General features: G+C 58.6%; 8 protein-coding genes across 8 annotated transcripts; 4 read left to right on the top strand and 4 right to left on the bottom strand.

The window, feature by feature from the left end:
* Positions 1–52: 52 nt before the first annotated feature.
* Positions 53–2,697, bottom strand: C8Q71DRAFT_751514 (acyltransferase ChoActase/COT/CPT). Its single transcript, XM_047923318.1, has 9 exons — positions 2,301–2,697; positions 1,983–2,235; positions 1,895–1,926; positions 1,540–1,844; positions 927–1,488; positions 629–819; positions 344–576; positions 255–292; positions 53–204 (listed from the first exon to the last, which is right to left on the bottom strand). Exons 1-9 carry the CDS (start codon positions 2,584–2,586, stop codon positions 59–61), a joined length of 2,046 nt encoding a protein of 681 aa, XP_047780403.1. The 5' UTR covers positions 2,587–2,697; the 3' UTR covers positions 53–58.
* Positions 2,698–3,340: 643 nt separating this feature from the next.
* On the top strand, positions 3,341–4,763 carry C8Q71DRAFT_705556 (ribosome biogenesis protein Sqt1; the record flags this gene model as incomplete). The annotated part of the gene is made up of 3 exons (XM_047920450.1): positions 3,341–3,847; positions 3,902–4,438; positions 4,539–4,763. 3 exons carry the CDS (start codon positions 3,341–3,343, stop codon positions 4,761–4,763), a joined length of 1,269 nt encoding a protein of 422 aa, XP_047780404.1.
* Positions 4,764–6,001: 1,238 nt separating this feature from the next.
* On the top strand, positions 6,002–7,337 carry C8Q71DRAFT_751521 (uncharacterized protein). The gene is made up of 6 exons (XM_047923319.1): positions 6,002–6,136; positions 6,193–6,245; positions 6,297–6,312; positions 6,364–6,536; positions 6,590–6,788; positions 6,843–7,337. The coding sequence occupies exons 1-6, from the start codon at positions 6,066–6,068 to the stop codon at positions 6,955–6,957; spliced, it is 627 nt and encodes a 208-aa protein (XP_047780405.1). The 5' UTR covers positions 6,002–6,065; the 3' UTR covers positions 6,958–7,337.
* Positions 7,338–8,075: 738 nt separating this feature from the next.
* On the top strand, positions 8,076–12,206 carry C8Q71DRAFT_751529 (uncharacterized protein). The gene is made up of 15 exons (XM_047923320.1): positions 8,076–8,735; positions 8,784–8,824; positions 8,882–9,074; positions 9,129–9,315; positions 9,366–9,748; positions 9,811–9,949; positions 10,005–10,066; positions 10,123–10,380; positions 10,453–10,558; positions 10,616–10,687; positions 10,749–10,985; positions 11,038–11,180; positions 11,247–11,344; positions 11,400–11,554; positions 11,605–12,206. The coding sequence occupies exons 1-15, from the start codon at positions 8,295–8,297 to the stop codon at positions 11,967–11,969; spliced, it is 2,880 nt and encodes a 959-aa protein (XP_047780406.1). The 5' UTR covers positions 8,076–8,294; the 3' UTR covers positions 11,970–12,206.
* An 846-nt stretch (positions 12,207–13,052) lies between these two features.
* On the top strand, positions 13,053–16,670 carry C8Q71DRAFT_856439 (Mad3/BUB1 homology region 1-domain-containing protein; the record flags this gene model as incomplete). The annotated part of the gene is made up of 4 exons (XM_047927300.1): positions 13,053–13,417; positions 13,467–14,305; positions 14,356–14,414; positions 14,469–16,670. The coding sequence occupies 4 exons, from the start codon at positions 13,053–13,055 to the stop codon at positions 16,668–16,670; spliced, it is 3,465 nt and encodes a 1,154-aa protein (XP_047780407.1).
* Positions 16,671–16,745: 75 nt separating this feature from the next.
* On the bottom strand, positions 16,746–20,883 carry C8Q71DRAFT_751533 (uncharacterized protein). Its single transcript, XM_047923321.1, has 13 exons — positions 20,600–20,883; positions 20,293–20,500; positions 19,967–20,189; positions 19,147–19,552; positions 18,864–19,083; positions 18,659–18,799; positions 18,121–18,600; positions 17,859–18,060; positions 17,598–17,800; positions 17,430–17,538; positions 17,339–17,374; positions 17,153–17,284; positions 16,746–17,101 (listed from the first exon to the last, which is right to left on the bottom strand). Exons 1-13 carry the CDS (start codon positions 20,662–20,664, stop codon positions 16,992–16,994), a joined length of 2,535 nt encoding a protein of 844 aa, XP_047780408.1. The 5' UTR covers positions 20,665–20,883; the 3' UTR covers positions 16,746–16,991.
* Positions 20,884–21,461: 578 nt separating this feature from the next.
* Positions 21,462–24,474, bottom strand: C8Q71DRAFT_532945 (uncharacterized protein). Its single transcript, XM_047919174.1, has 2 exons — positions 22,981–24,474; positions 21,462–22,914 (listed from the first exon to the last, which is right to left on the bottom strand). Exons 1-2 carry the CDS (start codon positions 24,440–24,442, stop codon positions 21,557–21,559), a joined length of 2,820 nt encoding a protein of 939 aa, XP_047780409.1. The 5' UTR covers positions 24,443–24,474; the 3' UTR covers positions 21,462–21,556.
* A 278-nt stretch (positions 24,475–24,752) lies between these two features.
* On the bottom strand, positions 24,753–26,073 carry C8Q71DRAFT_751546 (cytochrome c oxidase assembly protein CtaG/Cox11-domain-containing protein). The gene is made up of 5 exons (XM_047923322.1): positions 25,986–26,073; positions 25,709–25,933; positions 25,331–25,648; positions 25,112–25,278; positions 24,753–25,062 (listed from the first exon to the last, which is right to left on the bottom strand). The coding sequence occupies exons 1-5, from the start codon at positions 26,052–26,054 to the stop codon at positions 24,918–24,920; spliced, it is 924 nt and encodes a 307-aa protein (XP_047780410.1). The 5' UTR covers positions 26,055–26,073; the 3' UTR covers positions 24,753–24,917.

Here is a 26,073-nt window from a genome sequence, read left to right on the forward strand (position 1 = left end):
ACCCAATGCAATGTACTGCTTCAGAGCAATGTGATTATATGCATGTATGACAGTAAGGCTATAAATGTGCATTAGCAGTAAGGCATGTAGACTTCATGTCTGCCAATGCTTCAATAATGGCTGCCTTGAACACCTCTGTTGAGGTCAGTGGTGAGGAGAACTTGCATTCTATGCCAAATGTGATTGTGCTGGGAGCTGCAAGGTCTACCTGGATGTTAGACATACAAACTTGATGACATGCAGCACAGACTCACAGTTGATCCCATAGCCATCAGGATATGCAGCACCAAAGCTGTGAGACATTGTGAGCATCAACAACACAAGGTCATACTGGAGGTCATACCCAGTGCCACGGAACTGATGTCCCTCACTCAACCCACTCGTACTCAGCTTCCACGTCTGACTGAGCGTGAAGAGCTCATCGTCAAACAAGTCATGCCGCTCGCGCGCAGAAGCATCGAGCATCAGTCGCAGACCGAGCAGATGGCGGTCGATGCCGCGACCGGTCGCAGCATGGCGCGTCGAGCTCGTATGCGTCTGTACCGCGCGGCGCAGAAGCGATTGTCGCGCCTGCGGCTGTCATGTCGCGAGTTAGATTGGGGGTCTGGTAGCGAGAAATGGTACATACAGTGCTTTTTGGGTCGACCATGGCGAGGACGAAGGCGCGGCTGTCGGCACTAAGCGTGCGGATCGTCTCCGTTCGGCCGTTCTTGAAGAGGCGCGTTAGCGCGGTCTCATACGTCGCGGTGAAGCATCCGCGCGTCCGGTACCACGCGAGCTGCATCGCCATCTGTATGTATGCGTCGGTGGACAGCCGAGCTACATGGGGCGAAGTGGGCAGATGAGCCTCAGTCGCGACGAGGACGGCACAAGAAGCGACGAGAGGCATCGCGGAGGTGCGCTACAGGACAGCGAACGCGACGTACCTTCATTCTTGATCCGCTCAGCACCGTAGTCCGTGAACCACAGAAGGCCCTGGTCCGAGTCCTCTACGATGATCTTCACCCGCTTCTCCGCCTCGTCACACTCCTTCCGGATTCTCTCATCTACCACCCACTCCAGACGTTCCCAGCCTCCGACCGCCTCGACGTTCGGCATACGCCCCTCAGGCAACAGCGGCGGAAACGCATCCTCATCAACGCTCTCCACCACAGCGAACTCCGCGCCGATACTCGGGACGAGCGCGTCGCAGGGCGAGTGCTCGCCAATGGCGCCCGCGCGGGTGTTCGACTCGACGACGAGCGTGTACGCCTTATCGTACCACCGGTTATGTCCTGGGCGCGGCGTCGGCCCGGAGCGGATATTGTGTAGGTGCGCAGTGAGCTCGGAGACGGTGTTCGGTTCTGGGACAGGGGAGCCTGCTTGGGCAGGCGTTGAAGACGGAGGGACGTAGGTGTAGGGATCGAGACTGAGCGCGAAGAGGGAGTGATTGACGGTGCGCAGAACGTCGTGATTCACAGGCGATAGTGAGAGGAGATGGCCGAGATTCTGATCACGAAATTTTCAGACAACAGAAACTAACGAGGGCATACTGCTCACCTCCGTCCAGCGATCTCGGTCGTCAGCGGTGAGCACACCGACCGCAGGAGCGATTTCGCCTCGCTTCAGCCGCCCGTCGGCATCAGCAACGACGGCCAACAGGCGTCGCTCGATTTCTGCCGGCTGGAGGACCCGCTTGTCCTCCTCTAGAACGTCGACAGCGTAGAACCAGTCGTGGAGCATGACAATGATCTTGTGGGCGTCCGGGTCGGTGTATGAAGGAGTGGTCGACAAGGTATCGCAGTCCGCTTGGGGTAGGCGAGAGACGTTGAACATCTTCGCTGCGGTATCTCGGAGCCATACACCTAGAGACTATCAGGTGGACGTTCAATGAATGCGCGCTGGCCATACTCACCCGCTCTAGTGATTCCAGCCTGGTCATCCTGTCTGTCATGACGCAGCGCGTGAGTACATCATCGAGGAGAGATTGGTATGAAACAGACCTCTCTAACCGGGCTTTCCACTCCAACGTACGACGGACTAGCCACGCTGCCCTGCGTACCTGCCAGTCCGTGATGCCGACCGCGCCAAGAGCGGGACGGTGTCCCAGCACAACCTCCCGTGGAACGGCCGGGTCGTTATGAAATGCCAGCCACCAATTCGAGTTGACGATGAGCGGTGCCCGCCATTCGTGGTACGCCTTCTTGATCCAGAAGTTGTCGTCGAGCCAGTTTGTGGGTGACGCCCTGTCAAGTGCTTAGTCCGTGCACCCACGTAGCTCAGGCCGGACTGCTTTCGATACGCATGTATATGATACTGACCTAATAGGCGTTCCTGGCATACCTTCCCGATCCCGCGCTCGAAATCATCCGCCCACGTTTCACGTAGGCGGCGGGCTTCAGAGAAGCTGGGACCACCCCGAGCCTCATTCTCTAGCAGAAGAGGGTCCAGGGACTGCAGATACTTTTGTAGCGTCTGGTGAAGGTCGGGGACCGGGAGACGGGGGAGTGTGAGCGCAGACGTCATGGACCGCCGACTCGCAGGGTGCTTGGAGGGTGTCTTGCGAGGCAGAGATTTCGCGACTTTAAAGGCGGAGACATGATTCATGATGAGCTCTGCATATCTATCAGAACTCCCGGGTGGATGTGGATCGTAGCGCAAGGGATGCGATGGGCAGCACGTCGGATGCTCGGATGCTCGACGGTCGCTGACACTGACAGAGTCGCCTCCGACGAGCTTCATGAACGCACGTGACCGTCGTGAGCGTTCCAAGCCTCAAGGGAGCGTACCTGAGGCTGCAGAGAGCCGCGAACACATTCTCAGCACACTTCTCGGACTGACTATTTTGGACAATAGGTACCTAGTAGCAAGCTACGAGACCCATGTCAGCTCACTGAGGAGTATCTATTTGCTGTCGGCCAATGTCCGCCATACCGCCAGCCTATAAGCGGCCGCCTGCTTGGTGAAGGCCGAGTCTCTAGTTAGCTGCGTCGCTGATGTGAGCATCATATTCCGACTCGTCTGAATTATCAGCTCTATCTGCACGCTCTGCTTCGCAAACATGGACCAGGATAGCTGCCAAGATACATTTGCCACAGACGCGGCGGAGCTCACGTGGGCGTGTTCCGCGCGCGCGATCATCTTGCGATCGCAAAATCTGTGACAGATCTCATGCAACGTCCATAGCGCGTTCGCCTCTGTACAGTCAGCGTACCCTTGCTGATTCAGTCTGCCCACCGCCGGAACCGACGACAACCTATTACTCATCGCTAGCGTCCCTCGCCTCCGCCCCGTCAAAAGGCGACTGCCCCGGACGTCTGCAGCCAACTACACCACTTTTCACTCACCACACTAAGCACCGATGGAGCCAGACCACGCACAGGATGAGCGGATCGAGGAGGGTGAGGAGGACGACTTCATCGACCCGAACGATGTCTACATCGAGGTCGCCGATGACGGCGACCACCCCATGGACGAGGACGACGCTGAGGGGGAGGGGATGATGGTGATGGATGGCGAGGGCGGACCCCACCCGGACGACGAGATCGTCTACGAGGACAACTCAATACAGCACTTCCCATACCACCGCAAGTCTGTCTTCGCCGTCTCCACACATCCTGTTGCGCCCATCGCGGCGTCGGGCGGGGAGGACGACCTCGGATACATCTGGGACTACACGACCGGGGACGAGATCGTGAAGCTCACGGGGCACACGGATAGCGTGACGAGTACGGCGTTCAGCTTCGATGGCGAGATGATCTCGACCGGCGGGATGGACGGCAAGGTTCGCATATGGCGGAGAGTGGGCAAGGAGAACTGGAAGTTGTGGGAGTTCCTCACAGAACTCCAGGGTCCGGACGAAGTCATGGTACGCTTCGTCTCATTCACTGCAATGTCCGCCGGTCCTTACACTACACGGTAGTGGCTACGCTGGCATCCGAAAGGAAACGTCCTCCTCGCCGGCTCGAACGACTCAACGGTGTGGCTCTGGCAACTCCCCTCCGGCAACACCATGCAAGTCCTCGCGGGACACACCGCACCCGTACAATGCGGAGAGTTCACACCCGACGGGAAACGCATAGTGACCGCAGACGCAGAAGGCACGCTCATCTTCTGGGACCCGCGCTCGCCCACGCCCATCTTCAAGCTCACCGCGGCGGACGCGCGGTTCGACATGGAAGGGATCACTTCGCTCGCCGTGAACCCCGCGTCGACGCTCGCGGTCGTCGGTGGGACGACGGGCAGCGTGCGCGTCGTGAGCCTGAGCAAGGGCGAGGTCGTCGGCGCGCTCGGCGGGCACAACGAGGGCGAGAGCGTCGAGGCCGTCACGTTCGTCGAGCTCACGCCCGGCGCGGCCGCGCAGACCGCGGGCGGCATCGTCGTGACGGGCGCGACGGACGGCAAGGCGTGCATCTGGGATCTGAGCACGAACCGCCTGCGCGCGACGCTCGAGCACGAGGTGAGTTGTGGGTGCTTGTGGGTTCGCGCGCGGCGTGTACTCGCCGCGCGCGTGGTCCTAACCCGTGTGTATGGTTCTGACGTGCGTTTGTGCTTTGCAGGATGCGGTGACCAGCCTTTTGTCGCTGCCTGCGCCGAAGGGACATCTGGTCGTGTCTAGCTCTGCTGACAAGAGTCTGCGGACGTGGGACGCGCGGGCCGGCACACTTGTCCGTGAGCATAAGGGCCACCACGGTCCTATTCTTGGTGCTGCCCTCGGACTCGAAGGCGGCGTCGTGGTCAGCGCGGGGGACGACGGTGTCTGTTTGGTATTCGCGACGGAGTGAGGGTAGGCGCGAGTCAACCAGAAAATGACAAGTCCCAAAGCTGTATTTCTGGACAGGTACGAATATTGTTATTGATGTAGCCCTACAATATCGCTTTCTACTGAGACTTTCCGTTGTTGGTTCCCACCCGAGCTCAAGCTTGAGTTCGCAGTCTGTACGCGGCCCGACTGTCGGCAGACATGGCGACGCCTGTACGGCACGCAGCGCTAGGCAAGACGGCCTCCGAGCGCTCGAAGCAAGCCATCTCTATTCGTCCGCATTATTGCACTCTCCTCATCGCTCGCACGCCAAATCGCCCTCCGCGCGAGGAATCGGCGTGTATGCATTGAGATGTCATACGCAGCCACTAGTCGGTCGAGTTATTTTGAGCATCGGGCACGCGCATGTGAGCCTGTAGCGCACACGAGTACAGCGTGGTCGAGTCTACGGGCGTCGGATGTGAACTTGCAGTCTTGTCTCCAGCAACCAGGAGATAGGCGCATACTACACTATTCAGCTGCTCCCAGTTTCCCTTCCAGGCGGTGCCAGTGCCACGGACGACGGAGGACTGATGTGATAGAGTAGATGTGTTCCAAGCGTCCAAGAGTCTAGGCAGGTCAGGACTAACGCCTTGGTGTCTTGGCCGGAAACATTTGGAAGACAGATCCCCGTTTAAGTTTGGTCTGAGTTCTCGTTTTTGACAGTATTTACAGTGCCCGAGATGAACGCGTTCCGTGCAGTGGCCAGAACGTTATGATAGTTTGCCCTACTGGCCATTACATGACTGACGAGTCGACTATCTACACTGACGTATGCGTCGTACGGTGCGGATTTCATGTGACGGAGGAGGGGTGGCGAGACACGGATCACTCTTGGCTGGGACTCTTCGCAAAGAGGCTCGCCGGTTGCTGCGCTGGCCGAGACAAGACACGGCCGGGCCGTAATTACTGTACTGATTTGAATCATGGGGTTTATGATACCGAACGCCGTGGATGACTGTCCAAAGAAAAAAGTCAAGAAGAAAAAAGGCGGAAAGAAAACAGGAGTACAGTCGGCAGGACACGGCAGGAGGAGAGGGCTCGACGGGGAGCCCGGAGGAAGGGGATGCGCCGACTCGAACAGGATTCGAAGGCCCGAGAAAGATGGGAGGAGCGAATGTTGCCGCCGAGCGCGGGCGTGCCTCGCGGGCCAAACAGATGACGCCGGTTTTCTCCGGACATATAAGACGCCGCCTTGCGTCCCATCACCGTCGGTTCGTTCTTCCCCTTCCCACAAGCACTCCCCGCCTCCCCGCCTGCGTTCTCCGCGATCCCACCAGCAAAGATGAAGTTCGCTGCCCTCTTCACCGCCGCTGCCCTCGTTGCCAGTGCCTCTGGCATCACCGTCAACACCCCGTAAGTTGCTCTAAACGAGCGTCTAATAGACATTTCCTCATCATGGTTGCGTGCAGGGGGAACGTCATTGAGTGTGAGCCGACGGCCATCACCTGGACGGGTGGAACTGGTAAGCTTCGCCTCTCTTTGCATTCTGCGAACTGGCTAATTCTCTGTGCAGCTCCCTTCTTCCTGAGGTATGTCGCGAGGACCCCCTATCAATGAACAGTATGGTGATCGTGTTTCAGCTTCAACCTCCAGACGAACCCCAACGGCGACGCGCAGCAGACCTACGCTAACCTGCAGAGTTCTCCTTTCACCTGGTCGACAAACATCACCGAGGGCACAACCCTTGTTCTCACTCTCAAGGACAGCACAGGTGCAACCGGCCAGTCTGGCGGCTTCACCATCGGGTCAGGTTGTAAGTACTATGAGACTGTTATGGGTGACTTTGACTTGACAGAAATCGCGTAGCCACCAGCTGCCTGACCTCCTCCGGCTCCAGCTCCGCCGCCGGTGGCTCTTCTAGCTCTGCAGGTGCCTCATCTTCCGCTACCGCCGCTAGTTCGTCTGCCTCAGCTGCTTCTTCGTCAGCCGGTTCGTCAGCCTCCTCCGGTGCCAGCTCCACTGCTGCCGCGAGCTCTGGTGCTTCCTCTGCGACTCACGCGTCCGGGTACGTCGAGCTGTTTGCGTGGCCAGCCTTCAGCTTACTCATGTAAATTTGCAGCACTTCCTCGGGTGCGGCCTCCGCGACCTCGGCGGCCTCTGGCGCTCTCTCAAACGCTGTCAACGTCGTCCTCGCTGGTGTCTTCGGCGCTGGTGCCGTCGCCTTCCTCGCGTAAGCGAAGGAGGTGCGGCAAAAGGGGCTCGCTCTGACCCGAACTCTGGTTTCCTCGCAAATTTCTTTTGTCTTGTGTTGCGTCTGCCTATCTTCGTGATACCTCTCGCTGCCAGCTTTATACAGTATTCGCCCCTTTTACACACACTGTCTGTAATACTCGCCGAGGACTGGAACTCTTGCCTTTGTAGTTGTCTGACCTTGCCCCTCATACATACAATGGTCTGATCCCTGCCGTCTTCTCTCCATATCCGCCCTTTTCCTGGCTCACTTGCGATAGGCCTCTGAGCATAGCTTTCGGGTTCGAGAGGTTTCGTTTGTACAGTACAAACCAGAACCGTTTTACGATCCGAATGACATCGCTCAATGACTTTCGCGTATGAACTATTTGTGCTTGCGAGGTTGTGTGCTTGTTTCGGGCTCGAGGTGAAACGACCCGAGGTCTTGCGCAGGTGTCGTCCTGTATCGCCGTTCTCGACTGTTCTTGACGTCATATCATACGACATGTTCGCGAAGGAAACGCACGCGTTATCTAGATTCAAGTCAACCATCTAAGTTACGAAATCAACATCTGCAATGATGAGTGAGGAGGTGGCTGCACTCTGCAGGCCCATCGTCGAAGTCAGCATAATGGCAGCCGCCAAACGGTCGCACTCGCAAAAGCCGCGAGGATCATGGAGCTGACGACTAACCATTTCGATGGAACTCTTTGCATTGCATCGCCATGTGTATGATGCCGCGAAGGTGCATGTACTCAGACAGACTTAGATGACACGAGGAGGCTATGAAGACAAAGTCGAAATCACCAGTACTCACACTGGGATCCGTTGGTACGCTGCCACTATTAATTGTTTTTGGATGCTGTGAGACCTTTATATACGACCGCTTTCCTCCCCTCAAGCTTTAAAAAGGACGTGTTTAGAGCCTGCCTAGGGGATAATAGTTAGATCTCACGGTGGATATGCATTTTTGTAAGTACAGTAAGAACGCTTTGGAGGCTGCGGTTCTGTCGGTGACGACTCGACTCGAGCCATGACGCGACGCGACGCGTCTGAATGGAGTGCACGTGCACCGTGTCACTTGCTAAAGAGAGGCATCTCTGCCTGTGACTTTGCGGATACACACCGAGGAGCCTGGGGGAGACTGGTACGTCGCCTTGGAGCAATTCTCTCGCGAGCTGTACCGTAGCCTGCCCGGATAGTTCTGCTCTGCCAAGTCTCGTGACGACAACAGCACGCGTATACGAGCCTGCAATCGCACCGCCCATCGCAGTCTATGCTGTGCACCGGAACTACTATTGCGACCTTGAACAACTGCGCCCAGACGTGCCTGCGATGATCCATGGCACGCAGACCACACCCCCACGTCGCTATTCCCCCGGGAGCTGCCCCGCCGACCAACCCGTCCCCCACCTCCCCCTGGTCGTCCTATCTTCTGCAATCGTCGACCCATGACCCCTCCACCTCCAGTATATACACCGATTCCGGCTACAGTGGCTACAGCGGCTATACCCCCTCTCAAATCTCCCCGCTCGCCCCTAGGATTAGCCTGGATGCCCCCTCACGCCCCGCCAGCCGTGCATCGAGCTACACCGAGCAGGAGGCGGGCCGCATCAGGTTCCCCGAGCCCCAGCTCTACCGGTCTTCGTCCCAGCGCGCCTCGCTTCGCCCCGGCCCGTCGCTCGCGCACCGGGCGACGCGGAGTGAGCTGACGGTGAGTCCCACCCAACGCTCGTCAAGACCGCCCTCGTTCGTGTCCACGTCTTCGACAAGCAGTCCGGAGGTACGTCGTCTTTCGTTGCAGCTACTTCAGCTTCACATGTTGCGCTAGTTCGCGCCCACCGAACTTTCTGAGGAGCTATCTGGCCTGACGTATGTGTTTCCCGCACTCCCTGGATAGATCGCTTTTTAATGTGCCGATCGCGCTAGTCTCGAATCAGAGGAAGACCTCCGGCGCTTTCAGGCGGGAGAATTGCCCGAGAATGACCAGGAATGGTACAAGCTCGTCCCGCCGTCCGCGCGTGAGGTACTCGACAAGGGAGAAGTGACACGACAGTCGATTCTGTTCGAGATCATCAAGTCGGAAAGAGACTACGTGAACGATCTCACGTTAGTGAAGGAGGTCCCTCTTTCCCTTGTTAATTGTCCTCTCGGGACCTGACAGAATGTGCTGCAGGTGTTTATAGAGCCACTTCTGAATACGTCGCCAGTACCACACCATCGCTTGCAAGGCTTCGTGAAGGAAGTGTTCTACAACCTCGACGAGATCCGCGAGCAGCACGAGCGAATGCTCGGGGCCCTCTTTCAGAAACAGCGCGAGTTCCACCCATTGATAGACAGTGTTGCGGAGATTGTCATGAAGCGTATGTCGTCCCCTTGCTTGCTGTCTCACCCGACTCATTAGCACTTCTAGATGTCCTGCAGTTCATGTCTCCGTACGAGGATTATATCAAACACTATCCAATAGCCGGGGCACGCCACCGCGCGGAGATGAAGCGAAACTCGCGGTACCAGTATTTCACGCAGCAGTGCATGCATGACCCACGTGTCCGAAAACGCGACCTCATCACCTTCCTCTCGCGGCCTGTGACGCGCCTCCCGCGGCTGTGCCTCCTGCTCGACAACGCGAAGGAGCACACGGCGCCGGACCACCCCGACCAGGAGACGCTGCCGATCATCCTGGAGATCCTCAAGACGTTCGTGAAGAGCACCCAGCCCGGGATCGCCGCGGCGGAGGACAAGGTCAAGTTCTGGGAGCTCTGCGAGAGTCTGTCGTACCAGAAGGGCGAGATCTTGGTGCGTGGTGGTGCCCTTTACGCGCTCAGTGTGCGCTTGGAGGTCCTGATGGTGTGCGGCAGGACCTCGATTTGTACGATGAGAAGCGGACTTTGGTGTACTCCGGCCCGCTCGGAAGAAGGTGGAACGAGAAAATGAGCCAGCTCGAGGTGCCGACGTACAGATGGATCGATCTGCACGTTGCGCTCCTGGACAACTACCGTAAGCAGCGTGACATCGTGGTGTCGCATCGCGCTCACATTCTCTGACATCGCAGTGCTCCTGTTGAAACCGGAGAATCGTCCCGGGGGAGTCACGAAGCGATCTGTAGTCTCCCGCGTAAGGCCTCCGACGTTCCTCCCTGCGTCTCCGCGGCACTGACGTTCTCGCCCCAGCCAATACCCCTAGAGTACTTGCGACTCGGCTCGTTCTCGGACCCACCGGAGAAGCGGAAGGAGCAGGTAGACGACGGCGCGCTGTTCCACTTCCGGAGCAACTACCGCGACGTGTGGCCGTTTACGATCTATCATGCTTACGAGAAGTCTCGAAGACGGTACACGCTGTTCGCGAACAGCGAGACTGTCCGGGAGAGATGGCGATGTGCGCTGACGGATGCGCTTGCGGTGCGGAATGCGCAGCAGGAATCGAATATGGTACGTGTTATTCGAGCACCATTGCTTTGGTGCAACGATGCGACGATGTGCTGACCCTTGGGTATGGTACAGTGGTTTGCGCCGCATACAGTCCACGAACGGTTCTTCAGATATTCTGAGTCGTTCGTGCCTCCGGCAGGGAACTTGACAGGGAAGATCACCGCTGTGGCTCCAATGAGTGTGTACTTTGCCAAGGTTGTAAATTTGCGTGCGGGCTTACCTTAGACCTGGGCAGCTAGTGGCGGGAAGAGCTTCCTCGTGGTTGGCTGTGCCTCCGGTGTGTATGCTGGATTACGCAGCGAGTTTGGTACGCCATCTTTGCAACACAGTCTATCCCCCGCTTATTGTCGGTACTTTGGTTCTTGCAGACTACACGAAGGTCCTCCACTTGTCAAACCCGACGAGCATGGTTGCCCTGCCCGAGCTCAACAAGCTGCTTATCCTGTCAGATCACTACCTGTATGCTTACTCCCTCGATCTCGTCGCGCGTGCTACCGCAGGCCAGTCGACGACAGAAGCTCTGGAGACGACGCGGCAGGTCATCGCTGGCCATGACGGGAGCGTACTGTTCTTCCGTGCAGGGAAGATTGGGAACAGGAACATGAGTGCGTGACTTCATAATGGACGGCGACACTGTTGCTGATGAATAGCAAATAGTCATGTATGCGTCGAAGCGGATCTTGCAGGTCTTTTTCTACGCTATTGAGATCGTATCCACGGGCGATGGTCCGATCTCGCCCAGACGGAGCATATCCAACTCACACTCTGGTGCGCCCTCCAACTATCGGCCGTTTGGTGAAGTAGGTAGCTCTGCGTTGTTGATGTTGTCGAGAGGAGCTCACCGTGCTTTGCCTTTTCTCGTGCAGCCTATTCCAATACCCAAGGACTCGCACGACTTCACGGCACTGCACACGCGGATTGGGGTATGCCATGACCGTGGCATCACGATTGTCGACCCTACGAAGTATGCCTTCGCCTTGTTTCACTGTGGCTCTACTTGACCTATCATCTCCATGCAGCCCAAGTGCGTCGGGCACAAATCCTGCGGTCATCCCGAAGTTCGGAGGGGCAGACAGTAGTCCACCGCTGTATGCGTTGAAGAGTCGCTGTCAAGACGCAAAGCCATTGGGTCTCGTGCGCTGTCTGAATGAAGAGATCCTAGTCGTCTACGACGGTATGATTTGGCTTATTGAGCTTGTCCCTCGTTCTCATGCGTGTTTGCAGAGGTTGGATGCTACATCGACAAGCACGGGGTGCCGAGTCGCTCAGCGGGATATCTCCGCTGGGAGGCGAAAGCGAGCGCGTTCGCACACAGGGGTGATCATATCCTGCTGTTCTCGCCGGAGTTCATCGAAGTGCGCACGGTGCAAACGGGGAAGCTCGTACAAGTCGTAGACTTCCCGGACGTTCGCCTCGCATACCAAGGACTCTTACCGACGGACCGGACGGTGCTCGTCGCGTGCAGGGGGCGGTCGGAGCGCGGCGTCGTCATAGACAAGATCGTCGAGCTAGTAGAGACGTCGGAAATCACCACACCTCGCGCATCGGCCGTTAGCATACCAGGGTTATGGGATGAGTGGGACATGTAGAGTTGGTCAGGGGATCTACGAGGCACTTGCTCTGGATGACAGAAGTTTATTGGATGTACACCGCAGGAAGGTTTTATTGTATCTGCAGTCTACGTTATACCTATGTAATGTACAAGACCAAGGTAGTGACCCATGTAGCTGATTAGCATATGCACTGTATTCTCTGTGCTACAGTATGGTGATACTGATATCAGTACGGTACCATCTATGTAGACAAGTCCATTCATCTTGCGTGAAGCCCACAGGAGTTTAGAGACAGCCTGAGTGAGCGCGCAAACGCGTGCCACGTGATCGACGCGTCTGACGCACGCGGCGCGACGCAACCGAACTTTGACCTCCTCCGCGACCTTCTCGACTCCGGCCCTCCTCCTGGGCCCACCGCTACCACTTGTGGTCAAACTACGCGGATCCCTCAACGTGAGTGCTCTCCTAGACATCGTCTTTCTGGCGGACTGGCCTCTGTGCGCGCGTGATTCAGTATGATTATCGGGAAAGCTGGGCGATCGTCCTCGGATACCTGCACACACACCTGTAAGGTTTCCACCTGCGCCTGCCCAGGCCACTTTTGCACCAGATTGTGCGTCTGCGCTGCTTCTCCATGCTCAGGGTCTTCAAGCTCACTCGAGAGTCTCCGTGAAGGTCGCTCCGAATGCCGTCTAGACGGTTGTGTCCAACTGCCTAGGGTAGGGCAGGAAAGAGCGGTCCCGTCAGATGCTGCAATAGTGACTTGGTACACTGCGCGCTATATGAGGGTGACGCCATCGAGGAACGCTGTATTTCGATCAAAGCAGCCAGTTCGATGCGCGACTCCATCGCGCCGGAGCTAGTGTATACTTGAGCGCATGCTGCTGCGATGATTGTACGGAGGAACCGTTGATCTCAAATGAGGCTGCCTTATTGCACATGTTGCTATACGTCGGGATGCATGTCTTTTAGGGAAGATACGCTCCAGACGACACGTTTCAATGCCGACTGTATTTTATTGCTTTCATTCGCGTTATCATTGGAATGGACCTTGTTAACGGCCTCCCTCGTGATGCAGCATACCGGGCTTGTTATTATTTGTTCCTCACCCCATTGAGCATGGACGCCTCAAACGATCTGCTCAAGAAACGAGAACAATATCGTGAACAAATCCGCACCGCCCTAGAAGAAGATCCGGATCCGTTGTCCGCCTACGACAACTTCGTCAAATGGACGCTGGAACATTACCCCAAACAACACCTTGCGCAATCCGGACTACTCGAGCTTCTGGAGGAGGCAACGCGGCAATTTAAGGATGACCCGGCGTACAAGGGAGACCTGAGATATCTCAAGCTCTGGTCACTATACGCTGCCCATGTCGAGGATCCTACCGTGATATATGCCCATCTGCTGGCGAACAGCATCGGTATGGTGTATGCGCAAACGTATTGGGAGTATGCTCTAGCACTTGAATGTGCTGGAAGGTGAGTAGAGCTATATCAACATTGCTTGTAAAGCTCAGATGGGAAGCAGGCGACCGGAGGCCGAGACAGTATACAAGCAAGGCATCCAGCGGCGGGCACGCCCGGTAGATCCTCTGAAACGACGCTACGAAGAGTTCAAGCATAGAGGCTCGCCGCCGACGAGCATTGCCAGTACCAATGCTGCCCTATGGAAGGGAGCCCCGTCGTCAACAAGAGCATTGCGACGAAATCCCCTCAGATACCATGCATCCGACTCTCCTTCTGCCCCCGCTTCCGCCACTGCTGCTCCTCAATCCGCATCTCCAGTCCCTCCTACAAGCCAACCCTCATCTGCTGACCAGAAACGTGAACGGTATGCTTTGATGCTCGCACCGCCCGTCCCCGGAAAGCGTCCGGAGAAGCTACGCTTCAACTTATCGTTGCTCTTCACGGAGGACGGAACGGAGTACAGTATGCAGGAGGCGCGCGCCCGTTCAATGGGACTCCTAGGCAAGAAATGGGGTCCCCCTGCCGAAGCAGCAGCTGTGCGCGTGAACTTCAAGGATGGACCGAGTACGAGTAGCAACCGTACGGGAACGACACGGACCATGCGCAAGGGCTTCGAGCCGACGGTCACGCTAGCCACGAAAGAGGCACTCGCAGACGTGTTTGGGATGTACAACTCACCGGAGAAATCAATGCGATTCGGTGCGGTCGCGGGAAGCAAATACGCTCCTGTGCACAAGGTTGCGCCTGTTACGCCGATGTCGCTCGAGAGCCAGTTCCGTGCGGCCAGTAGCGAGAATGCCCTAGCGGCTGCCAAGACGCCAAAGAACAACGAAAACGCAATGATGCCTGTCAAGACGCCAAAGGCAAATGAGAACGCAAGCGTGCCGGTGAAGACACCAGGTAAAAATATTGCGCACGACATTACTGCCACTGGCTCATAGATTTCATAGTATGGCGACCATTCGTGGATGAGAATGCGGAGAGTACAACGCCTGCACCCCCACCCAAGGTCAGTCAACGTATGTTCTGTATCTTACGCGTCCCGTTTATAAAGCTCGTTCAGTACAAACCCTTCGTCGACGAGCAGCGGCCTAGCAAGCTGCCTACATTCACCCCCAACCCCGGACGCAAAGCCCTCTCTCTCAAAGACGCCTCCACGCCAGCGCAACCCGCCAAGGATGAGCTTTCGCAGAGCACGAAGACTCCGGGAGCGTTCAAGCCCGCCCCAGTATTCTCTGCTGTTTTCACTCCTGTTGCCGAGGTTCCAAGAGAACGTCCTGCGGCGCGTCGGGACACGGAGCCAGAACAGCAACCTCCGTCGAGGACGACCAGCACATCTCCCGCAGAATGCGGGACTGTCTTTACGCCATTCCGCGATCCAGAGCCGCCGATGAAGGTCTTCAGCCGACCACCCACACGCAATGAAAACCCATCCGAGCCTACCCCGCCTTTGCAATCGAGCACATTCGAAGTTCTTGTTGACGGCGACGACGACGATGCAGCTCCTGTGCCCCTTCAGGTATTGGGTGAACGGACACCTTTGAGAGCTGCGTTCGCTGCGCCTGCAGTCGACGAGCCTGGGGACGATGCCACGCAGCAGACGCTCGAAGACTCATACGAGGAGGATGACGAGGAGTACGATGAAGGCGTGCCAGAGGATGCCGCGCTGGTGCCTGCACCTCTTTCCAGTGAGGAGGGCGAAGATGATAGCATGTTCGACGATGGGGAGGACCTTGCATCTCGACCGACTCCGCTTGGCGGGAGGTTTGGCAAATTCGATGTCTTGACACCTATCGCTGAACGGACACTCGAGTATGCCACGAGTTCGCGCTCAACCCCGAACGATACGAGGGACGGGAGGCCCATGCATCAGGATCCCGTCGAGGTTGCGGAGCAGCTTGCGGCAGAGCTGCGCGAGGAAGAGGAAGCAGAGGAACGCGAGAAGGCCAACGGACTCACCGATATCGAGGAGAGGACGGGTACACTCAGCCTGACGGACGCCTTGGCTGTCGCGTCGTCATTCCAACCCGCGAATCCCTGCAATCCGTTTGACCCGCCTATCGTGAAGACGCTGCTGTCGTTGATCCCTCCTGACCACGACTTCCACGATCTTAGGCAGCAGGACTCGGGTCGGTTAGAAGCCATGCAGAAGTTCGCGAAGAAAAAATCACGTCGGAACAGTGGGAACACTACTGGTAGATTGACCGAAGACTTGGAGACTCTGGAAGTTAATCTCTTAGATCAACGCTTCGGGATCCTGGGCAAACTCGGCGAAGGTGGATTCGGAACAGTCTTCGAAGCCGTCGATCTCGACAAACAAGAGGAGCTGGACGAAGCTGATGACGTTGATCTGGACGCAGAAGCGAAAGCTCATGTCGCCCTGAAAGTCGTCAAGCCGCGCAATCTATGGGAGTTCCACGTCTTGCGACGTATTCACCGAACACTGCCCTCTAAACTTCGAGAGTCGATCATCACACCGCAGGCTTTGTACGCCTTCCGAGACGAGAGCTTCCTCGTGCTCGAGCTACGCAAGCAGGGGACCCTTCTGGACGTTGTCAATCGTGCGGCGCAGAATGGCATGACCCAGCAAGGCGGCTGTCTCGACGAACTGCTTGTCGTCTTCTTCACCGTCGAGCTCATGCGCCTGCTGGAAGGCTTGCACCGCGCGGGATTCATACACGGCGACGTCAAGATCGACAATTGCCTTCTGCGGCTGGAAGATGGGCCTGACGGGCTCACCACATGGTCGAGCATCTACCAACCTTCGGGCGAAGGCGATTGGTGCCTCAAGGGCATCAAGATGATCGACTTCGGACGGACGATCGACACACGTCTCTTCCCCGCCGGTCAACAGTACATGGCGGAGTGGCCGACAGATGCGAGGGACTGCCTGGAGATGAGGGAGGGTCGGCCGTGGACGTTCCAGACCGACTACTTCGGTCTCGCGGGCATCATCTACTGCATGTTGTACGGCAAGTACATCGAGGCATCGTCGGTGACCCTCGTGCCGGGGACGGAGAATCGGTACAAGCTCGCAACGCCGTTGAAACGATACTGGCAGGGCGAGCTGTGGACGCGGGTCTTCGACCTCCTACTCAATCCTTGCCTCGTGCGGGATAACGGGCAACTGCCAGTTTGCGACGAACTCGCTGAACTGAGAGTGGAGCTGGAGGGTTGGCTGCAGACTAACTGCAATCGAGCCTCCAATACGCTGAAGGGTCTGCTGAAGAAGTTGAACAAGGTGGCGATGGGCGGGGCCAGATGAGACCGACAACGGACATGTACCTATTCTACACTCTTGTTTATGCCGATGTAGCCTTACATTCTTTCATCCTCGGTATTCCGATCCGCATACCCATGGGGAGGTCCCATGCTTTTTTATTGTTTTGCATTGCATCACAACAAATTGCAGCGAACAACACGACATGACAGCCGAAAGACAACACCGGATCGCAGCGATCGTACATACAGGACCGTACCTCGCTCGCGTCGCAGAGCACCTGAGGCTCCGCCACAACCTCAGCAGTGCGCACTGAAGCAGGCAGTATGGACAGACGAAGCAAACCGACTGGCCTCACACATGAGCTTAGGCGTGGCCAACGCCGCCCATGGACACAGGCGGAGCCTGCGAGGGGTCGTACGAGTGATGCGGTCCGGGGGGAGGCATCATCATCTGGTAGGGCACAGCATGTTGTACTGAACACACGGTTGAGTAAGAGTGGAAAACACAGCAAAGAAAACACGCACGCTGTGGACTTTGCTGGTAGTATGGGTGAGCGTGAGAGGGAATAGGTGTAGGGGGCATAGATGGGCGGTGGCCGGCGCCGTTCGGCGGCACAGGGTAACCAGGTGGAGCCTGCTGCATGTAGGCTTGTGGGGCTGTAAAAGACGGCATGAACGTCCAAGTTCTGACATCGACATGGTATAACGTACGGGGCATCTGTCCCATAGGCGCACCAGGGTACATCCCTATCAACGATAGTCAGGGTCAGTAACACAACATGTGTGCGTAGCAAAGACTCACCATTTGGAGGCATATGTGGATAAGGCATAGGCTGCATGAACTGTGGTCCAGCAGGAATATATGCGCCAGGCGGAGGGGGCGCCATGCCGGGCATCATCGGCTGGCCATACTACCACAAATCATCAGTAAACCTAAACACGGCACAAACACTGGCTCTCAAGTGCTTACCTGACCATGGTAGTACTGAGGGTACGCGTAGACGTATCCGCGCGTCGCAGCCTGCGCGGCCGCGTCTTCTGGCGGCTCGTACGGCGGCGGGGGCTGCATCGAGGGAGGGGGCGGGTGTGCCATAGGCGGGGACTGCTGCTGAGGCTGGGGTAGTGGCGGGAACATATGCATGTAACGCTTGCCCGAGTACGGCCAGGTCGCGCCTGCGTACACACCGTCAACACCCGCGCATTCATTGTCAACACGAGAAAGCGTACGCACCGACTTGGTTGGCGTCGGTGACCTTGTGGTGCTTGAACGGGTTGAAGTCCTCCTTCATATGCACCACCATGCCCTTCTTCGGAAGCCTCGTGCCAAAGAACGGGTTCGGCGGGCCCTGCGTCGGAGACGCAGAGCCCTCCGCAGCCTTCACCTTCGGCGACGCAGTCGACGACGACGTGCCGTTCGGGTTCGGCGAGCCGCCCTACAGCGCATATCAGCCATCCGCAGACAGAGCTCTGCGCGCATATATACAAACACTCACGGGCGGAGACACCGACTTGACGGTCGGCCTGAACGAGGACGCGTTCACGTTCAACCTGTTCACAGCCGTCGGGCTCAGCGGACTTGCTATACCCTGTCTCTGGCTCTGCACCGCCGCACTCTGCGCATGCGCAGGCGCAGGCGCAGGGGCTCGCTTCCCCTTAAAGGGCGGGATCGACTGGATGACCATCGGAATCCTCCCCTTCCCCTGCTCCTTGCCTGCCGCGGGCTTCGAAGCCGCAGAGGCGTTCTTCCCTAGGGCAGCGGCGGGCGGCTTCGCCGACGACGGCGGATTTGCGGGGACGGCGGGTGATCCGAGCGCGCGGCTCGCGGAGGGCGACACGGTGAGCGTAGCGGAGGTGCTGATTGCGCGGGCTTGCGTAGACTCGGCGTCCTTGGTCGACTTCTCCTTGATCTGGCGCTGCTTCTCCTCGTCCTTGGCCAGAATCGGCACAAGGTCTTCCGGGATGGGCTTGTTCAGCTATAAACGGCCGCGTCAGTGCTCGACTCCCGATGCAGCGCGCACACGGGATACGTGCCTTGAAGCTCTGGCTGAACTTCACGAGTTCCGCCATCCGCCTCTCCATCTCGTTCTTCATCAGCGCCTGCTTCTTCTTCATCAACCGGTCCTTCTCGTTCGACACGAAGTCCCGGAACGCAGGCACCGCGTCCGCCGTTGGCTGCACCACGGGCAAACACAATCATCAGCACGCTTCCCAGACACAAATAGAACGGCCGACGTACCTTGTTCGCGCCAGGGGCAGGCGATCCTGTCTTCGCAGCGTCAGCGGCCTTCTCCTTCTCCTTCTCCTTGTCGCCAGGCACCGCCGTTCCGTCCGGCGAGTTGACAGCCACGCGCGGGATGTCCTGCTTCGCGCCCGCAGGAGGGGTGGGACCGCCTTGCCCGACCTTGCGCGCGCCGGGGGGCACATACGCGTTCGCGCCGCGCACCACAGCACCATACCTATCACACAGGACAACACCACGTCAAACGTCAGGACCCCCGAGACGAACAGCAGCCACGCACTTCTCCTCCTCGTCCTTGCCCTCCCCGACGAAGTCCTTCGTGCGCTCCTCCGCGATGTGCACGTTGCTCGTCTGGCTCTGCAGGATCTCGTTCGCGATGACCGCCGCCCGGCGCTCGCGCTCCTTGAAGTCCGGCGCATTCCTGTCCAGCTTCGTCGTGTACAGGTCCTCGTCAAAGTTCGCCTTCACGCCGAACAGCCGCTCGTTCGCCTCGAACTGATTCCACGCGCCTCCGTTCGCTGCCCCCGGCCCGAACGTCATGTCGTCTCGCGTCCCACCGTTCGGCGCGGCACCTGATGCGCCCGCCGGCGCGGTGGATGCGGACGTGTCGTCCGTCGGCTGCCAGGCTTGGAGCTCGCGTTCTCGATGCCCGGCGGTTTTGCTGATGTCGGTGTCGCTCTTGAAACCTGCGCAGCGTTGGGTTGAGCATATCGATCTCGGGATATTGCAAAGTAGGAAAGAGGTAATGGGCACATATGCGTGCAAATCAACGCTAGTGAACCGCACGCTGATTTGTCTAAGCGAGATAGGCCAGAAGACAACAGCATGAGCGGACAAGCGCCGAATGGCGGAATTGCCCGCATGTATGCATACATACTACTTCGATCGTCGCAATGGAACTTATCGCGGCACGGAAAGCGGCTTATTGCAAGCCTGCAAAGCTGTCCACATCAGCAGTCGCTGGTCAGTGCACGGAGCCGCGACGTCGCGCAACACCACACAGCTTCTCGCGACGAACGAATACTCGCGGAAGTCAGATACGTCGTCGCGTTGGTGGGTCCGGACCTCCCAATATCAACAAACATAGAAGATAGACTCACTGTCACCGTTAGTGGTCGGCGGCTTAGCATCCGCAGGCCCGCTGCTCCATTGGTCAATGTTGGTGCTCGCAATAAAAAGTGTTTCGCGCAGGGGCGCGCCGGGGTTCGAAATTTCCTTCACGTCGCGCAGGGTGACGCCGGTAGTGTCGCCCTCGCCGCTTGTTGAGGCGACGGAGCCCTCGTAGCGCACGTGGGTCTTCGTGGTCAGGGTGATAGTGGTTCCCTGCGTCATGGACATCGACGGATAATCCAGATATGACGAGTGAGAGGAAGCGGGAGAGAGCGTGAGTGAGTGGTGGGTTTAACGGACGACTGTTGGTACGTACAATAAGGCCAGAAAGCTGAGAAAGGACACGGTCTTGCGGGGCACCGTCCTGCGGCCTTGGGGGCGGAGTGTTGCTCGCGCCGTTCGGTTGGCCCAAGGGCGGGAAGGCGCCTGGGCTCGCGGCGGGAGCCCCATTGGGAAGACGGGCGTTGGCGTTGCTCGGAGAATAGGTCGGGGAGGCGCGTGCATTCGACCATGCCGGAGCTCGCCTGCCAGTAGGTTAGCGTATATTCGCTCGCGGCAGGTGTGCATCGGTGGCGGGAGCGAGACGAGTCGCGGTGGCGGAGTAGCTGAGTGTGGTTACTCACCTGGCGGCGGGCTCTGGTACGCCTCCCTTGCGCTGGGGCTTGGGTTGCCTCGCTGTGGTGGCCATTGAAGACTCGGTGGTGGGGAGGGGGAGACGAGTCGGGTGGATGGGATGGAGGATAGAGACGGCCTGGAAGGGAAAGAAGAGAGGGGAAAGGAAGGGAAAGCAGAAGGAAAATGGGAGATGTGCAGCCCGGGTGAGAGAACGGATAAGACCAGCCGGAGCTGCTGAGCGGGATAGGCGAGCGAGGGCAGTCGCAGGGACGGGCGTGCGTCGAGGTCGAGGAAGACCGTCCCAGCATCCGCCACCGCCATGGCCACTCCCTCCGAGGACCCCGGCACACTCTGTCTGCCGCCCGCCTCTCCCTCCTCCGCTCCCCATCCACCAATTGCTTATTCTCATTCGTCTCCGCGGTCTGCAGCACGCTGGCTGCCTATTCCGCGGCAGCAGAGCCCGCCCAGAGCACCGCACCCGCACCCAGACATGGCCCGTGCCCGGGGTGGCCGGGGCCCTGGCGGGGGCGTGTCAAAGTTCTGGACATGTTGTGCTCTTGCTCGTCTTCCTCCGCGAAAAGCAACCCGGCCATCAGCGCCCTCCAATCACTCGCTTTGCTTCCGCAACCAGCCACCCCCGCCGCCGTCTCATACCCAGCGCGTACCCTGACATGTACGAGCCAACAGCTGGTGTATGTACTGCAACTGCTGAGGAAAATGTAGCAATCACAGTCGTGTTCACCTTGTCATCATGGATATTCGTCCTTCCCGTTTAGCTTGTGAGCGAAGGCCAAGAAACCGTCGTGCAGCCATCTCACAACGGCTCAGTCTCACGATCATGTTACAGTCACTCGGTCAAAAATCTTTGAACTCATCATGGCATTGAGTGCTCCTCATAAAGTACCACATCAAGACATTAAGCCGCACACATCGACGACATAGAATACTTCCCCACCCACAGCTACTCACGAGTCAGTCCCCAATCCCATCTGCCTACCCACCCCATTCCGGATCCCCTCACCCGTCCCCATCTTCGCCACCTCCCTCCCCAAGCCCACCAAACACGCCCCCTCCACCGTCGTCTCCCAAAGCTCGACCCGCGCCTTCTCTCGCGCCCGCTCCAGGTCCCGCCGCATCGCCTTCGCGCGCTGCAGCACCCCCGCGCGTGTCAGCCGGCTCGTGCCCGTGCCCGCGGGCTTCGACGCGCTCGTCAGCGCGAGCAGCGAGCTGAGCGCGTTGAGCGGGGACGGCGCAGTGTGCGGGGCGAGCGCGGCGGTGGCGAGGGTAGCTAGCTGTGGTGTGCATGAGCCGGCGGAAGGTTGGGCTCCCGCGCCCGGCGACGCGGATGACGGTCCTGCGATGGGTTGAGTGGAATGGGCGGGCAGGAAGGCAGGAGAGATGTTTCGAAGAGATGGACCGTCAGGCAGTTGCAATTGCGCTTGCTCTGCTGTCGATAACCACTGGATTGACGGCTGGTCCGACTCGTCCACCTCCGCCTGCGATGTTTGACCACCATTTGGCATTTGCCCGGAGGCCGTCTGTCCTGTACCGGTGACCTGCCCGTCTTGCATCTGTTCTTCCGCGACGCCAGGCAACCCCCTACCCGTCCCAACACCATCCACGTCCATCGCATCTCGCCCGCGCCCCGACTCGTCCACGTCCCTGATTCCTGCCCCAGCGGGCACGCTCACAGCCCCCGGCCCACACGCCTCCAGCACCTTCTCAAACTCCCTCATCTCCTCCGCACCCACAACGATGCCCTCCCCATCCGCACCCGTCAACCCCAGCTCCACGCCGCCCAGCCCAGCCGCCGCGCCCCCACCGCCGCCCAGCTCGCCGAACGACCACGCCCACTCCGGCGTCGCCGGGCTCTGCTCCGCGTCCGCGAGCGACGCGGTCGACGCGAGCGGCGAGCCCGTCAGGCTCGGCGTGGCGCTCGGCCCGGGGACGATCGGCGAGAGGTACTTCGGGTCGGCGGTCGGATGGTTCCGTGCGGGGAGTGCAGATTGGGCAAAGTCAGGAAAGGAATTTGGTGGTGCAGATGGGGGGTGGGGTTGTGCAGGGGGTGTATCAGGGAAGACAGGCGCGTCGAATAGAGCCGGGTCGAGGAAGAAGTCAGGGAAGGTGTCCATGCCCTGGCCTGAGCCCGAGGCCCCATACGCGTTGGCAGAGCCGTCGGCCGGCACACCAGCAGCGAAGTCATCCAGGACGTTCCGCAAATCCGGGAGAGCAGAGGGGTCATTCGGATCCCCAGGCGGGATAGACTCGAGTAGCGCCAGCCAGTCGTCGAAGTACTGGTTATTATTGGTACCTTCAGCATGTTCTGACGATTCCAGGGACACGCCGGAATCAGCTTGGGTGATAGTGATCGCGGGGAGAGGCAGCATACCTTGAGCAGACGACCCAGCCAGAGATGCTACATCTTGAGGAGCTTGCGGTGCACCGGGCTCTACTTGACCTTGCTCTTCCACGGTAGGCGGCGTGCTCGCCAGCATTGACGCCAACCATTGGTTGATCGACGCCGACGACGCCGACAGCGAAGGGGCCGGAGATACCTGTCGCAGTGGGGGCTCGCTCATCGTCTGCCTCGACGCCATCATAGCAGACTGCGTCGGAGCACTCAGCCCAACACCAAAAGCCGGAGGTCCAACACCCGGAGCGACACTCCTCGCCCTCGCCTGAAACAGGCCATCTTCCATGCAATAGAGCTGCGTCCTGCCGCCGTGTTGATCGCCGCCAACCCTTCCCTGCCAGCCCCGCTCGTCCATCCACTTCCGTTTCCTTGCGCGCTCCTGCTCCTGCAGGTATCCCTTGACAGCCGCTTTTTTCGCGGCGTCGCGCACCAGGCCGACCAGCTCCCTCACCAGCCGGCGCGCGCGCTCCTTCGCCCACGTCGTGTGATAGTCCGCCGGGCCCTGACCGTCCTGGAACGGGTACGGCACGTCCCAGTCGCTCGCGCCCGCCGGTACAGTATTGAGCTTGCGACGCTTGAGAGGCGGAGCCTCTGTAGGTCTGTGACGCTCCCATCCGGTGCGTTCGAGGCGCTTGGGCAGCGGGGCGGCAGTGGTAGCGGTGCCCGCGAGGAGGCGGACGAGTGACTCGACCAGAGGAAGGACGTTCCCTTGCCGAGCTAGAGTTTGGAGTATTTCTGGACCGCGAGCGGTAGGAAGTGGGGGGACCGTGCTGTCTGCGAGAGGCCGGCGACCGATAGTACGTGGCTGATCGTCGTCGTCTTCATCGAGCACGATGGGGTTGCCTGCAGTGGTTCCAGGCTGCGGGGCGAGCTGAGATGGGTTGACGCCACCGACGAGGCCTGCTACTCCCAGGAGGGCTTGCTGGTTGCGTAGGAAGTTCGGCGGGACCGGCTCGTCAGGCGAGGGGATAGGTATGGGCGGCGCGGCAGGCCGCGGAGTGGACGAGCGAGAAGTAAAGCCTCCCACCGCCTTCTCCTTCCCTTTCTTCGACTTACGCTGCCCGGATGAAGCGCGGGAAGCGTCGGCTACCGCACCTCCGTGCGCAACGTGTCCAGCAGCAGGCCGTGTACATACCGGGTGAGCGCCCGCCTGCCATGCCCTCTGCGCACGCGGCGGGGGCGCGACGTTCGTTGCGCGGTCATTAACACTCAACGGCGATGACGCTGACGGATGGACTGATGCTTCAGCGACAAGATGGGAACCAGGAAGTGCAAGGGTCCCCACGTTTTGTGCAGAGCCAGCCGCGCCCGGCAGGGCTAGCGGAGATGGTGACCTACCTCTCCCGCGCGGCGAGGGCGGGGGCGAGCCGAAGAGCGAGTCCGAGTCCGCATCGTGGTCGACGTTCTGGTCTGGGCGCGACGCTGGGTCGCTTTGCATGGCACTTTTCGCGGATGTACTGGTCAGCGAGGGGTTTCGGAAGCCTCTGTGGATAACTACCTCTTCCAGAGTGCCGGGGTAATGAACGCCGAGTCGTGTGCGTGTAGTGACGTTGAGAATGGTGGGTGCGATGACTGCGAAAAAGTGTCACTATGTGGCGAAGTCGAGATCAACGTTACACCGACCTCACGCAGAGATTCAAGCAGCTTGAACGGCTTGCGACGTGGGCTCCAGCGAGTGAAATGGTGCGGAGATGTTGCTCGTCGATGAGGATGATGGATGCAAGATGGATGTGAGTAAAAAGCAAGGGCGCCTCTTCCAACGAACTCGGTGAAGCGTCAAATCCGTATAAGGTAAGTGCCGTCATCGGTGTATTCAAGCAGATTCAGGCCGTGATATTTGGTCAGAGGAGGGATGTATATCCAGAAGCGACACGTAACATGCAGGGAGATGTGTATGAGTATACATGGCAAGACTATGAGGGCTTCGGGCTGTCCTCTGATGTAGGCTTCCTGTCCTCCGCTCTCGGCGCCATTTCGTAGTCAGCAAAGCCTTGGGATGCCTGGACAACATCGTCAGGGGCGTCGGGCTCGAGGTGTCCTTGAGCATTTCTTCTCGCACTAAGGGAGGGTCAGCAATATATCAAACGTACGAACACGGAAGTAGTACCGGAAGAATGTGTAGGACAACACTACGTCGTCAAGATTTCTGCAAGCTGGATCCTCGAGGACGTCTTTGTCAATGAAGAAGAGCAGAGGCATGTCCACCTCCTCTCCAGCCAACAATTTTTGCTCGTCAAAGCAGAAGCATTCTACCTTGCCGAAGTACGGCGCAATCTAACCAGCGTCCTCAGTCACGAATGACGACACACAGCAACGTATTACACACCCTGTCCGGAGTCACATTATAGGTAGCGATTCCAATGATGTCCTTACTTGACTTGTTCTTGGCCTTGTAGAAGGCAAGACTGGTCTCACCCGGGAGGACGCTCACGAACCTCTGAGACGGCGTGAACGTCCAAGGCAGCGCGTCCGCCGTGTCCGCATTGAAGTGAACCTTGATGCGCCTTGCGTTCTCAACAGGTACCAATCGCTCGGCCTCGAACTTGCCCATCCCGACCTTAGGTGTTCCCGCGAACCCTGTGGCAGCACAGAACATCCGGTAGAGTGGTACAGCAGCATAGGTAACGCCAACGCCCAGGACAATCTACCAGGCATGAGCGAGAGTTGGAGCAATACGAAACTAAGGACACGGTGAAGGACATACCACGGCGGCAGTATACATGAGCAGACTACGGTTGCGCGCAGCATACATCTGCTGCCGAGATGCACGGTGAGGCGGTTGAGGTGGTGATGAGGCCCTTGGTGGAGGAGTCTCCGTCGCCATTGTGCGCCATGAATACTTTGGTGCGCGAGACCATGCTATCCGCTCTCGAGGAATGTGGGTGGCTGTCCTCCATGACGAGAATGCCTGGATTCTGCAGGGTCTACTCTGTTCACCGTCAGCGTACAGAGCGAGGCTTTGAGGGAGACACTGTGCTCACCGTTGAGGTGCATAGCCGTAAAGTGCTGGCGAATGACGGTCGCAAGAACGCGGACCGGAGAGAGTTCATCGGCGGTGGCAACAAGGAC

This window comes from Rhodofomes roseus (assembly GCF_022264815.1).
Source record: "Rhodofomes roseus strain CIRM-BRFM 1785 chromosome Unknown C8Q71scaffold_7, whole genome shotgun sequence".
NCBI classification, from domain to species: domain Eukaryota; kingdom Fungi; phylum Basidiomycota; class Agaricomycetes; order Polyporales; family Fomitopsidaceae; genus Rhodofomes; species Rhodofomes roseus.

What these genes read in the sequence shown, in the direction of transcription:
- C8Q71DRAFT_751514 (XM_047923318.1), bottom strand. Translation starts at nt 2,586, where the DNA reads ATGAATCATGTCTCCGCCTTTAAAGTCGCGAAATCTCTGCCTCGCAAG. An exon ending in TGGAAAGCCCGGTTAGAGAG is followed by an intron (nt 1,927 to 1,982) that starts GTCTGTTTCATA and finishes GCGTCATGACAG; the next exon opens with ACAGGATGACCAGGCTGGAA. An exon ending in CATCAGTTCCGTGGCACTGG is followed by an intron (nt 293 to 343) that starts GTATGACCTCCA and finishes AATGTCTCACAG; the next exon opens with CTTTGGTGCTGCATATCCTG.
- C8Q71DRAFT_751521 (XM_047923319.1), top strand. Translation starts at nt 6,066, where the DNA reads ATGAAGTTCGCTGCCCTCTTCACCGCCGCTGCCCTCGTTGCCAGTGCC. An exon ending in CTTCACCATCGGGTCAGGTT is followed by an intron (nt 6,537 to 6,589) that starts GTAAGTACTATG and finishes GAAATCGCGTAG; the next exon opens with CCACCAGCTGCCTGACCTCC. An exon ending in TCTGCGACTCACGCGTCCGG is followed by an intron (nt 6,789 to 6,842) that starts GTACGTCGAGCT and finishes GTAAATTTGCAG; the next exon opens with CACTTCCTCGGGTGCGGCCT.
- C8Q71DRAFT_751529 (XM_047923320.1), top strand. Translation starts at nt 8,295, where the DNA reads ATGGCACGCAGACCACACCCCCACGTCGCTATTCCCCCGGGAGCTGCC. An exon ending in ACTATCGGCCGTTTGGTGAA is followed by an intron (nt 11,181 to 11,246) that starts GTAGGTAGCTCT and finishes TTTCTCGTGCAG; the next exon opens with CCTATTCCAATACCCAAGGA. An exon ending in GATCCTAGTCGTCTACGACG is followed by an intron (nt 11,555 to 11,604) that starts GTATGATTTGGC and finishes GCGTGTTTGCAG; the next exon opens with AGGTTGGATGCTACATCGAC.
- C8Q71DRAFT_751533 (XM_047923321.1), bottom strand. Translation starts at nt 20,664, where the DNA reads ATGGCCACCACAGCGAGGCAACCCAAGCCCCAGCGCAAGGGAGGCGTA. An exon ending in CTGCCCCTGGCGCGAACAAG is followed by an intron (nt 18,800 to 18,863) that starts GTACGTCGGCCG and finishes CCCGTGGTGCAG; the next exon opens with CCAACGGCGGACGCGGTGCC. An exon ending in CTCAGTACTACCATGGTCAG is followed by an intron (nt 17,539 to 17,597) that starts GTAAGCACTTGA and finishes GATTTGTGGTAG; the next exon opens with TATGGCCAGCCGATGATGCC.
- C8Q71DRAFT_532945 (XM_047919174.1), bottom strand. Translation starts at nt 24,442, where the DNA reads ATGCAAAGCGACCCAGCGTCGCGCCCAGACCAGAACGTCGACCACGAT. An exon ending in GGCTGGGTCGTCTGCTCAAG is followed by an intron (nt 22,915 to 22,980) that starts GTATGCTGCCTC and finishes TGGAATCGTCAG; the next exon opens with AACATGCTGAAGGTACCAAT.
- C8Q71DRAFT_751546 (XM_047923322.1), bottom strand. Translation starts at nt 26,054, where the DNA reads ATGAACTCTCTCCGGTCCGCGTTCTTGCGACCGTCATTCGCCAGCACT. An exon ending in TACGGCTATGCACCTCAACG is followed by an intron (nt 25,934 to 25,985) that starts GTGAGCACAGTG and finishes GACGGTGAACAG; the next exon opens with AGTAGACCCTGCAGAATCCA. An exon ending in ATAATGTGACTCCGGACAGG is followed by an intron (nt 25,279 to 25,330) that starts GTGTGTAATACG and finishes GACGCTGGTTAG; the next exon opens with ATTGCGCCGTACTTCGGCAA.